The 13,148-nt window shown below is 43.9% G+C and overlaps 2 protein-coding genes across 4 annotated transcripts in view; both read left to right on the top strand.

The window, feature by feature from the left end:
* The window catches only part of LOC121934066 (tetraspanin-15-like), a 29,161-nt gene extending 23,100 nt beyond the window's left edge, over positions 1-6,061 (top strand). The window contains exon 8 of one of the 2 annotated variants that reach the window (XM_042474064.1): positions 5,503-6,061. In XM_042474064.1, the coding sequence (XP_042329998.1) occupies positions 5,503-5,748 (246 nt within the window). In that variant the 3' untranslated portion in view covers positions 5,749-6,061. The remainder of the gene's footprint in view (positions 1-5,502) is intronic. The other variant, XM_042474065.1, reaches the window with a different exon arrangement.
* A 2,693-nt stretch (positions 6,062-8,754) lies between these two features.
* The window catches only part of SLC4A5 (solute carrier family 4 member 5), a 40,685-nt gene continuing 36,291 nt past the window's right edge, over positions 8,755-13,148 (top strand). For both annotated transcript variants that reach the window (XM_042474696.1, XM_042474697.1), the window contains exons 1-3: positions 8,755-9,582; positions 11,685-11,773; positions 12,503-12,697. In XM_042474696.1, coding sequence (XP_042330630.1) covers positions 11,701-11,773; positions 12,503-12,697 — 268 coding nt within the window. In that variant the 5' untranslated portion in view covers positions 8,755-9,582; positions 11,685-11,700. The remainder of the gene's footprint in view (positions 9,583-11,684; positions 11,774-12,502; positions 12,698-13,148) is intronic.

Genomic DNA, 13,148 nt, shown 5'->3' with positions numbered 1-13,148 from the left:
CCTTGTTAATCAACAACAGGTTGAGTTTCCCTTATCCAAGATCCAAAATACTCCAAAGACCAAAACTTTTTCATGGGTGACTGAGATAGTGACACCTTTGCTTTCTAATGCTTCAGTGTACACAAACTTTCTTTCATGCGCACAGTTATTAAAATATTGGATAAAATTAACTACATGGATAAGGCGCATATGAGCCTCAGCCCAGACTGAGATCTGTCTCAGGCTTTAAAGGACATCAGAAACAGTAGAGTTTTTGTTTATTAATGAACAAATAAATATACAAGTGTCTCAAATAACGAATATGCAAGAGACTATCTGGAAGACCAAGAGAGATTAGGAAATTGTCACTAAACCATGGCAGCTAATGGCTTCCATCTTAGTTGGAACTGTTTGAAAGGGGCTGAAACCCATTGATGAAACTGGTTCAGCTCCTTTGAGGATCAGGAGTTGCTCCTTTATAAACTCAGCACCTTGGACAGGTCCATGAATGTTCAGTGCCCTAAGTAGGCTGCATCCACACTGGAGAAATAACCCGGTTTGGCACCACTTTAACTCTTATTCTGGCTCAAGGCTATGGAATTCTGGGTGTTGGAATATGTTGTGGCCCACAACAAACTCCAACTCCCAGAATTCCATAGCCTTGAGACAGGGCAGTTAATGTAAAGTACATTATTCACACAAAGTGGAGGGGGAATAGTGATGTTTTGCAGATGTGTACAGAACTGAACTTTTCTCTTTGTGTATTTGTGTTAAGTGCATGATTCAGGGATGCATTAAGCCTGGTCTGCACAGCTTTAAGGGAAAGAGTATTTTCTAGATGGTCAATATTATGCAGTTTGTATTAAAAGTGGAATCCAGCTTTGGATCTTCCCATATCACTAATTTTATTACAAAGCACACTGCACTTCAAGTGTTTAATGTTAACTACAGAAGAAAGTGAGCATTAAATAAAACACATTTATCTGGTGTTGCACATCATACAAAACCAGTCCAGCAGATGAAAAAACTATTACCCTGTTATACCTTTTACAAGCATCTTTGATGAAAGTCTGTGGACACAAAGGCAGGTTTTACCTTAAAATGTACAGGATTCCTTTGACTTCAGTCTCATTTGCTTTAAGAAAAGCCCTAGTACCTTTAGTTTGGTTGATTAATCACTTGTGATCAATCACTTGAAAGACCGTTAATTGGTTTTCGAAAGGCGTCCTTATTCATTAGGCAACTGTTCCTTTTAAACTTCTGGCATTATTTTTAGTCTGAGCGCTGTCAAAAAACTGCAGGTGGCAAGTTGCTGCCTTTGAAAAGAGGCAATTGCCTTGTCTTTGGTACCAAAGAGACAGGAAAGCCTCTTCTCAAATGGCACCTGCTTTAAAGCATCCTCTGAATGGAAACCAAGTCTGTTTCTTCCTTTCCTGAACCACCTTTCATTGAACTGCAAGACCTAGCTGTGTCAGTCTGGAAAATCACTACGCAAAGGGCACCTTTAGCACCTTTGAGAGTCACTGAAAGAAAGAAGTTGGCAGCAATGAGCTTTCCTATAGACTTAAGTCTACTTCTTCAGGTGCATTTAGATGCAAATAATAATTAATAATAATAATAATAATAATAATAATGTCGAGAGAGATCTTGTAGCACCTTTGAAAGAAAGAAGTTGGCAGCATGAGCTTCTTTCCTAGACTTCAGTCTCCTTCCTCAGATGCATCCATTAATGACCTAAAGTAAAAGATACGAGGCCAGGATCTGGTCTGCTTTTAACAAAGTGTTAGTCTATTCCATCATAGTGATGTTGGATCCCATAATAAGGCCACTGTGCAACATGGGCACCAAGTTCTTGAGCTTCTATGGTGAGATACAGGCTTTCCAATGATCTGGATTTGGTTTCAGCACTTTTGTAAATGCTCCATTATGAAAATGTCAAACCCTGGTCTCCAGAGTCATAGTCTAATGCTCAAACCAGTCTCCATACTTCATCTATTAGTTAATATTAATTAATGAGTGTCTTCTTTTCCTGATAGCCTACCCTCCAAAGTGTGTTTATTGCCAATTTGTTATCTGCTAATTGTTCAGACTCCTGTATATTCCTTTCTACATAATAGACTCTTAAATATTAAATAGAGTAAGTCTAATCTAATTGACGGGGCATTTAAAAAACAGCCGCACTCGCTCACGTTTCTGTTTACAAGGCGTTTAAAGGACTGATTAGTAACAAACAACATCATTAGCATCCTTTCTTTGCACCAAAGCCAACGCAAGACAGAAATGATGGAGGATGGATGCAATAAATATAATTTCTGTCACTTGATTGTTTTCATTCTCTCCTTGATCTCCCTTTGACTAAATCTCATTTTCAGGAGGACTCTGTCCCCAAATGGCAGCCCTTTAGGAATCGCTTGGGGCTAAATTAAGACAGAACATTAATTGGTTGCAGCAGAAGACATGTTTCTGAAGTGACCCCAAGACCAATGACACCGGCTGTAATGTTCGAGGACAGTGAAAGGCGTGCAGATATCTGACATTACAGTCTGCCCTTGTTACTCACAGATTCTTCTTCATCCATGGATTCAAACATCCATGGCTTGAAAATAATTTCCCCCCCAGCAAAAAAATTCCAAAAAGCAAACCTTGATTTTGCAATTTTACCATCATCAACATCTCATCATCATCATCATCATCATCATCATGTAGAATCATAGAGTTGGAAGAGACCTCAAGAAGGGCCCTGATCCAGTCCAACCCTCTTCTGCCATGCAGGAACTCTCCATCAAAGCATCCCCATTGACAATAATAATAATAATAATAATAACAGTAAAGGATAATAAAATACATAATACAATCAATCACAAAATTTCATAAATCCCCCAACCCACCACCACCATAAAATATAACACTTAAATTACAAATTCAAAAGAACAATCAAATTACACATTAAAGTTAAAATTAGTTAAAACGGTTAAAAGATAAGCAGATAATAAAAATAGCTATGGGCTTTTATTTTAGGAGGTCTTATTTTGGGAGGTCAGTCAGTCAGGGAAGGGTGCCGACTGACCTCCCAGTGGTTTGAGCATTACTAGGAATTCGGAGACCAGGGTTCGAATCCTTACTCAGCCATGGAAACCCATCCTCAAGGGAAGGCAAAGGCAAACCTCCTCTGAACAAATTTTACTAAGAAAAGCCCATAATAGGTTCACCATACGGGTCGCCATAAGTCGGAAACGACATGAAGACACACAACAACAATAGCAACAAGACGTTTTATTGCACTGTTGTATATAATGGATCTTGCGTATCCATGGATTTCAGCATCTGCAGAGAGTCCTGGAAGCAAAACCCTATGGATATCAGGGGCCCACTGTACAACATCACATTCCAGGACTCAATGGTGAAGCTGCAAGCAGAAATCTTCATTCAAGTGTCTGTTTATGTCCCATTTATCAGAATAAACAATCTGGCCAAGATTTAATGAATACAGTATTCAAGAGCCATACTTTGAAGATGTGTATGTTGAAGAATCAGGACTTGAAAGAGGATTCTGAAATCCATAGTCTTAAAAGACTTGTCTGAAATCTCCTCTTCCGTGCATCTTTCAAGGAAGAGGAGACCTGACCTCTTTTCCATGTGGCCACCCTCATTCCCATCATCACCGGATGTATTAAATAATAATATAAGAAGAGGATGGAGGGTGTAACCCTTTGCTAATCCCAACTAGAGAAGACCTAATAGATCAATGAGATTGATAAAATTATTGTCTTTCCATCCAGAATGGGTTTTGCAACTGAACGGAGACTGGACAATGTTTTCTGGGGAGACTTAAAGGTGGAATAGTAATGTCAGTTGCACGCATGTCTGTTTTGTTTTCCTACCCTCCTTTGGCCAATTAAGCATTGCTGGTCGTTGAAAGAAAGTGGAACGCATGCCGTGCGTTTGATCACAATGATAGCATTTGTAAGAAGAGCGTATTCTAAAGTGTCAGCCATCACTGCTTGACAGATAAGATGGTGGCAGCTGCTGTTCTTGGTGATGCTGGGGTCAAAGGAGAGGTTGTATTTCTTTTCAACACTTGGATTATTTATTCATTACGTTTATTTATATCCTGCTTTTGCCCCATACACAATGGGGACACACCTGCGTACCCAAAGCCATAATCCATGACCGCCGTTTGTTCCAGATTGTCTCCTTCTGCAAAGAAGTCCTCGCTTGAGCAGCCAAGGGGTTAATAATGCAAAAGAGGCATCTCTCCCTAGATTTTGTCCGACCGCCTGCTGTTTCCAGCGAAGGAGGCAGGATGGTGTTGATTAATATCGTTACAATTAGTATTTATCAGCAGCATCTGTTCTCCAGCTAACAAATTGTATCTCATTATTTACAAAGAAGGAGCTGCATTCTCGCTTGCAATGTTGTTGCTCACAATTGCTGCTACATTAGGGCTGTTATCAAGGGAAACGCCAGGTGGGATCCGAAGTTATAAATAAGCTCACTTTGCAAATGAAGAAGCAGCACTCTTGAAATAACTCCATATACCAATTTGGGATAATACACAGTGTCAATCCTCTTGATCTGGGGTAAAGAAGACCCAGCGATGGTGGTTTTGTGGCTCGGATCTGAGACTCTCCCTGCAGATTCTGCATGGTTTATTCCTTCATTGCAGAAGGTCTTGATATTCAGTTTATTTATTCTGAATATTCAGAATATTCAGCATATGTATGTATGTAAACGTGTGCCTTCAAGGGAGAGAGGAAGCGGAAGCTGTACTGTCTCTTAATAGATTGTGTTTTGAACTAGACTATTCCTGCTGCAGACGCTAATGGGGATTTCTAAGACTAATTTCTTATTACAAATTGAGCTCTTTGATAATTATGGGAATTAAATGAACTGAGCATTTTTTTAAAAAAAAATATGAACTCCACCTGCATTGGATTTCTTAAAATGCACAGGATCATTAACTTCCAAGGGTTCCCCAGAATGGACCCTTTTGTATCTTTCTCTTTGGACGTATCCAAATGGAGATGTCCAAAGTGTTGAGTCCGAAGCTGCGTGGGGTAAAAAGGTGCAGCATCTAGGATACCTTTTTTTAAAGCTCACACTAAAATCTGGAGCAGATTGACCTACACTTAGAGAAACATATGCCTACAGAGATTTGGAAGCCATGAGCTATGCTGCTCTGTACATTGTAGCCATCCCCAGGAACACTGACTAGTCCAGTTTTATGGGATCAGCTTCCATGTCAGTGGAGCAGTGGATCCCCTCTAGGTTTTAATCCAGGTTTAAAGCAGCGATTCAATGTGTTGCATATATCCTGAGAATATGGTTCAGCCCCTTGGCTATCTCTCTTGGATACATTCGGTCTAAAGAGTGGATTCACAGCCCCACTGACATGGATCCCAATGGCCAGTATTGCAATGCAGCTTAGGAGAAAATGGCGGCCTCCCGCCAAAAAGATTGCCACGTCTGCCTTTCAAAATATCTGCTTGAGCACATTTGTGTGTCTCCTGTCTTTTCTTGCAGGCTGTCGGCTTGGTGATGGCTTGGCTCTACTGGCAGAAGCTGGACGACATCCATGACAGCCTGGACACTGTGGATTTCAAGCGGCTGGACATGAGCGACTTTGACTTTGACTCGCTGGACCTCACAGGGGCCGGCTGGTGCTGGTGCTTGCCCAGGGAAGGCGGCTACCTGCCGGTCCACAGCAAAGAGGACGATGGGGCTGGGGAGGATGTGGTGGACAATGCCATTGGCCAGAGCAAAGTATGACCCCTTTGGGCCGTCTGGAGCATTGACCACCAAGAGACTGACTGGGCAAAGGCTTGGAGGAGCCACAGGCAAGGGACGGAGAGCAGTGAGCTGGGTGCGCTCTCTGCTTTTGGTGTTTTAGTGGAGCAAGAAGTAGGCATTGCAGGGTGTGCTGGTCTTTGGAAGAGAGATTGTGTGTGTGCACACATAGAGGGTTGTGTGTCTGTGCTGTTCGTAACTGAGGCTGCATAGGATGCGTTTTTACTGATTATGAGGCTTCCATAGATTTTGGTTTTTTGGTATGTCTCAGTTTAAAATAAAACATAGTCTTGTTTCCTCCTGGTACTTAATTTAATGCACCCTAGGACTCTAGCAGTAGGAAAAGGCAAGCTTGGACCTAAGAGTCCTCAATCCAGCCCCCTTTCCTTCAGGAAGACACGATCCAGACACTCCTGACAGAGGGCTATCCAGCCTCTGCTTAAAACCTCCAAAGAAGGAGACTTCAGAGAAGTGCATTTCACTTTCAAACAGCTCTTACCATCCTAAAGGTCTTCCTAATGTTTAGGTGGAACCTCTTTCCCTGGAGCTTGCATCCATTGCTCCCAGTTTCTGCAGCAGCAGAAGGAAACAGACTTGCTCCGTCTTCAATGTGACACCTTTTCCAATTCGAGACAGATGTATCTCTGCTATCTTCCTTCAGCCACAGCCGTCTTGATTTTTCAAAAGGTGGAGATGTTTTATTTATGAATCTCTGTCTGACTTTCCCCGCTGGGCTTTCCACCTTGGCTTTGTTGGACAGCTCCTCTGGGTGGGAAGGGCCTTGTCAGACCAAAAGACATGCGCTCACAAAGCATTGACAGCAACATGATGCTGATCCTGGAGGTTGAACGCATGGCTGCAAAGCGGCATCGGAGATTCACCCGACGTTTCCTTCCTTGCTGGCTAGGAATTTGCAAAGGAGGGAGACCAAGGTGTGGGTCCCAAGGTAAAACTTTCCACAGAAGATTGAACACATAATACATAGCTTCTGCTACTAGGAAACAGTCCACTGAGAAACGGCCTTTTACCTTGAACTTGCCTTCAGTTAGTATTGTGTTGCTGTTATGACAGGTTTTTAAAAGCAAACATATTTGTGCATTTCAAGGCAAAAGCTGCAAATTAGCTATGGGCAAGTAGCACTGACACCCAAAGATTTCAGTGTTGTTGTTATTTCTTGCCCACCTCTCCCCATGGATCAAGGTGAGGAGCTTCCAAAAAGGTAAAGGTAAAGGTAGTCCCTTGACATGACCAACCATAGGAACATGAAGAGATTAACAAATACACAACATCAGTTAAAAACATGCATCACTTTAAAAGAACAATCTGGGGACCATGAAGCTCCTTGGCTTCAGGTGAGGGCTTTCCACTCATGTTAACTTCCAAGGGAAATATTTCAGCTTGCAAATGAATTAAAAATGCCAGCAAATATGGGGAAATGTGCACTTCTTGCGTTCCTGGCACAGAAAAACATGTGGGTTTTTAGCACCATCTCCTGGTCCAAAGTGGATACTGTATGATGCTGAGGACAGAAGGTGTGATGAGGGTTTTGTTTGTGCATTTTTTGTGTGGTGTGTTTTTAAAGGGCTGGATCTTTCTGGTCTCTACAGTGGTCAGTTATTGTTAATATGTGAAAGCAATGGATCTTCTTACCAAAAGTCAGTTTCCCAGAGTTCAAATCTCTGAAAAGATTCTTGTGGTTATATGTGCCATAGTGAGGACTTTTGCATTAAGATGTATAGTGGGCCATGAGAGAGACAGCGTAGTGCAATGGTTTGAGTGTTGCACTACAATCCTGAAGACCAGGGTTCGATTCCACTCAGCAGTGGAAACCTATTGGGTGGATTTGGGCAAGTCACAATATTCTCAGCCCCAGAAAACCCCATGATAGGGTCACCTTTGGGTTGCCATAAGTCAGAAATGACTTGAAGACACACAACAACAAAGTGTGCCATGAATTCATTATCTTTGTCCATATTTGCATTCATGGATTGGAGTTTGTAATGCAAAGGAGTCGTGCTAGCAAAAAACCCAAGGTAAACTAGCATCAGTCACCAGGAGGACTCTGGCCGGTGGCACCAGGGAATGGCTAGGGCTCCAAGACTCCAATCTGCCCACTTCTTCAGGGTTTTCTGGCCCAAGCTCCAGCCACAGGCAGCTAATGGACCTAATGGGGGGAACTTCCCCAGCTTCCTCAACCTGATGCTGATGCTGGGATCTAGAGTTCATGTAACATTCGTGAGCTTCCCGGCAAAGAGGGAACCTGTGGTTCAGTCCCAGGATTGAGGCACCTGCCTTGATTTTGGCAGCAAATGCCACGGGAGGCATTTTCTGGACTGTAGCTTCCTCCGACGAGAGCCATCAGCATCCCGTGACCCCTTGCTGCCTGCGCTGCAAAAGAATCGATTCTGGTTTCAATTGGAAAGCTGCAGGGCCTTGGCGCTGGGAGTCAATAGTGCCCTTGCTGGCATCGATGGCCATAAAAGAGGGGCGGGTGAGACCAGGCAGAAAGAGGCAGTGGACTCAGGGGGCAAAGCATCAGAAGGATGTTGGAGGAGAGAGCTGTGTGCCAGGCGGGTTGGGGACCCTAAACCAGGCTTCTCCCTTGGAAAGCGGGGGAAGGTGGCCTCTTTTCCCCACGACCTGGAGGAAGGGTAGCTCCATAGTCCAGCCATGCAAACAGTTTTATCCATGTCCAGCTTTTGGACATGGAAAGAGAAGCCATGGGGTGGAGTGGGGGTCATCCAGAGTTTAGGGGTTGGCTGTGATGATGGTTGTTGTTTGTTGTTGTGTGCCTTCAAGTCATTTCCAACTTATGGTGAGCCTAAGGAGAACCTATGGTGGGGTCTTCTTGGCAAGATTTGTTCAGAGGGGTTTTGCCATTGCCTTCCCCAGAGGCTGAGAGAGAGTGACTTCTTGCCCAAAGTCGCCCAATGGGTTTCCATGGCCAAAACAGAATTCGAACCCTAGTCTCCAGAATCATAATCCAACACTTAAACCACTGAGCCACACTGGTACCCAGCTCTACCTTTCTTTTGCATCTGATGCTGAGGAGGAGGAGGAGGAAATCTTGATCCGTTGCCTGAATCTGGGACTCCAGGACACTTTTTTTAAGGTGGGGAGGTTCAACACTGGCAGTCAGACTGTTACTCATTTTATCTAATATATTGTCTATATGTATTTAAAAGTGCTGTGCAAAAGTTAAGTCTGATTATTTCTAATGAGACGAACTACAGATTCAGTCCAAAATGGAGTCATTGGGACCAGGATTCTGTTGCCATCAGAGGACAACCAGAAATCTCACTGGGGAAGCCCACAAAGAGATGATGTTCCTGTTGATGAATGCAACATCCTCATTTTGTCCATCCTCACAATTCACCCGGAAAGAGCCTGGCTCCATGACAGACTTTCTACCCCTTCGTCCAAAAAGTGCCCCCGGCCATGGAAGGAATCTGGCCCGTTTGGTATGTGTGCCACCTGAGAACTGATGGCTTGGGCTTAAGTTATGTTTTATCTCAATGAGCAACATTCAATGGTGACACAGAATGGTCTTTGTGTCCCATGACGTGGCAATGTCTCTGCGCTCTGAAAGTATCGATCAGCGCAGCCCCGAATGTGTTTCAATTGGGAGTCTGCTGCAGGGCCTTCGGCACGAGGGGTCAATACTGTCCTTGCATCCACCACCGCTTCACCGCCCATCTCTTTCTTTCCTCACTCAAAAGTCACCCCAGGAACTGGACAGAAACCCAGACCTGCCGTTGACCAGATGCTGCAGATCCCCAGAATTTAATCCTGACTCTTTCCTGGGAGGCTGCAAATGTAAGTAGAGGAATTACGCATGTTAAGAATATATTGGAGGTTTGTTATCGCTGACCCAAAAGTGGAGTAGTGGAGTAGTAGGGTGGTTCCTCTCAAGGCTGACCAAAATACGTTGACAGTATTGTAGCTCTGAGTGTTTCTTCTGGGAAACAGCGTGTCTAAATTTCAGGGTTATCTCAAAGTAAATCTCAGGGTTACCTCAAAGGAAGCTTTGCTCATGTGAAGTCGAAGACTTTCATGGCTGGCATCCATAGATTTTTGTGGGTTTTTCGAGCTATGTGGCCATGCTCTAAAAGAGTTTATTCCTGATGTTTCACCAGCATCTGTGGCTGGCATCTCCAGTGAAATGGTCTTTGCTCATTTGCTTATTGCCCTTTGTGCATTCAGTGACCCCATCCTCTGCCTGTTTGACTGCACAAATTTTAAGTTTTCCCAAAATTTAGGGAGGATTTAATTCCCTAGCAAGAATCCTTTTGGATATTGCATCCTAAATATTCACAAGTGGGCTTTGGGGCAAAAATAGTTTAGCTAGGAATTAGGGTCCACTTGATTGGTGTTCTGTTCTGGTGCATTAACTGCAATAGACTTTGGACTCACAGCTCAGAAGATGTTCCCCTCCAAGAGTCCTAGCAGTTGTTCAAAGAGATAATTCAACTCTTTAGCCTTCTTATTCCTAGATTTGGGGCAGTGCTTTTGCAGCCATAGGAGGAACGAATGGTGTCAGATGTACGGTTGCAGTTGCGGTGGGGGGAAAAGCCCTGGCCTGATGTCGGCGGTTGGCCCTGCCTCAAAGTGACTTTGGGCACGATTGATTTTGCTGCCAGCGAGGGTAAATGCATCTTCGCCAGTCGCCCATGAAGGGCAATCGGTGCACATGAAGCAATTAGGAGAGAAATAGGCATTCTGGGTTTTAAAATAAAATAAATGCCAAAAATTCTCTGTAGCTGCTCCACAGAGAAAGACGATGGAGAGATGGGTGCAAGTCACATGCGCTCAGCCTCAGAGGAAGGCAAAGGAAAAGCCCCTCTGGACAAAGAAAACCCCATAATAGGGTCGTCTTAGGGTCACCATCAGATGGAAATGAAGGGACACAACAACAATCCTGTGCTGGTCAGGCCTCACCTGGACTCTTGTGTTCAGTCCTGTGCACCTCATTTTTAGAAGGACATGGGCTTAGAGAGGGTCAACAGGGATGGTAAGAAGGATGGAGAAGAACAGCCCTGAGAAGAAGTTGGGGATGTTGGGCATTTTCAGCCTCGTGACATGAATGCACTCTTTAAGTGTATCCAAGGTTGCCATAAAGAGTAGGAGCAGCAATCAGGGTCTGAAGTTAGAGAGGATGGATTTCTATTGAACATTAAAAGGAATTTAATATTGAACATTAAAAGGAATCAAGGAAGCTCTAGCTGGAAATCCTCCATTGAGCAGCAGGTTGAACTGAGTGGCTCTACAGTCCCTTCCAATTCTGGGATTCTGTGTTACTACCTCCATCTTAGAGGAGGACAAAATACAGCTATTGGGCTGCATAAATATCTGGGCAAAGTTGTTGCTGTTGTTGCTGTTGTTTTCCTTGTGCATGAAAGGACTTCCACAGTCTCATGTCCATGTGAAATCAGGATGCAAATCTGGCAAAGACTTAAGACTCTGCAGATTATCAAATGGGAGGAATTTCTCTTAAATTCGTATGAAAAGAAAGTGGGGCCAGAACGCATTCACTTAGTCGCTAGTTTTGCGCAGTTACATGAATACACATTGCGTTCAAACTGGCTCTCCATTGCCTGAAAACAGCATGCCATTGCCCAAATTTGCGTGTGGCAGTCTCTCACGCAATAACGTGAAACCTCATGATTGCACTCGGACTGACTTCCCATTGCCCGAATTTATGTGTGGCGGTCTATCATGCAATAACGTGAAACCCCGTGATTGCGTTCAGATTGCCATTGGATTATACTTCCAATTTCCCTTGTCTGATAAACTCCTTTGTTAAATATACTGCTTCTGTTTAGGGAGGATGGGAGGAAAAGAGGTGCATCTGTAGTTATGTTTTTGTTTTTCAAGCATGTTGCATTTCAGTTGCTTCTCCTTTCCCTCTCTCTCTGAAGTGCTCCTTGCGCAGCCATGATGGACGACGAGGACGCCATGAGCGAGAGAGGCCTCAGCACCTCCAGGATGAGATATGATGACGAAGAAGGTACGTTCTTTGGGGGTTTCTCCCTCGTGTTCCAAGTTGAGGAGTGCTTCCCACCGCTCCGGGCCCACAGCAAACTCCAACTCCCAGAATTCCATAGCCTTGAGCCAAGGCAGTTAAAGTGGTTCCAAACTGGGTTATTTCTCCAGTACAGATGCAGCCCAAGTGGGCAACTCTCTGCCTGGAAAAGGGTGGTTGTTATTGTTGTTCCGTCATATAGATGTGTTTTGTATCCTTCCTATAAATGTTCACAGCTTTGCCTGCATTTTAAAAGACAACGGCTGAAATCTGCAGTAGCAGATGTACCATAAAGGTCCACACAAGGGGAAATGCGACAGATCTCCCAAAGTCCAGGACTCACATTTTCCCTGCAGGACATAGAGAATTCTGATCTCTCTGCAACAAGAACCATATATATATATATATAATATATATATATATATATATATATATATATATACACACACACACACACATACACATACACATACACATACACATATACATATGTATGCATGCATTAAGTTGGACTTACTCTTGCATGTGTCACTAACAGGATGCTAGTCAACAAGTATTTGAAAAATAAGCTATCCTTGAAAAAGAGAGCCCTTAAAAGAAGAGGAAGATGGGAGATGATGGTGATGATGATGATGATGATGATGATGGTCAAGACTCTGATTTGCCTCCTTCTCTGTCCATCTGTATATCCGTTGTTCTGCTTTCTCTCCCTAGCAGACTACCATTCGATCTACATTGGGGTGCCAGTCCCACGCGGGTACAGGAGGAAACGGCGCAGGAGGAGGTCCGTCTCCAGCCGGGACAAAAACGGGGAAGACGAAAGGCATTACGAGCGGCAGGACCGGTCCGATACAGACGAAGGCGGGAGGATTAGCTATGAGAACGGGAACGACAACGCCAGCCGGACAAGTGAGTAGGAGGGCACCGGGAAGGCAAAGAACGGGCACATGGCACCTTTGGAAGGCAGGGAGGCAGAAAGCCATCTCAGCATCAGTACACATAGTGTGCAGGCAGTGACATAAATTAAGGAAGGAAAATGTACAGATTTCTCTATTCCTCACTGAGAAACAGTATCTTGACATGTCAATGCAGCCCAGCAAAATAAACCACCAGATGCTGAAACATGTTTCATTCCTGCACAAGAGCAAGAACAATGGCAAACGTATGGGAGGGAGGGATCGGGAGCAAGAACAGCATTAAAAAGGTGCATGTCACAGATATTTTGCACAGATCCCAGGCTTGCATCCTGTTGGTGGCACTCATCTGGGGTTATGCTGGTGTGTGTCATTTTACCAACATACAGAAGGAGGCATTCTGTACCTACTTGCGTAACAAACAGATGCCACCAAGGAATGCATTA

Source organism: Sceloporus undulatus, chromosome 6 (assembly GCF_019175285.1).
Source record: "Sceloporus undulatus isolate JIND9_A2432 ecotype Alabama chromosome 6, SceUnd_v1.1, whole genome shotgun sequence".
Taxonomy (NCBI): Eukaryota; Metazoa; Chordata; class Lepidosauria; order Squamata; family Phrynosomatidae; genus Sceloporus; species Sceloporus undulatus.
The sequence above is the reverse complement of the archived record's forward strand: the minus strand, read 5'-3'. Positions and strand labels throughout refer to the sequence as shown.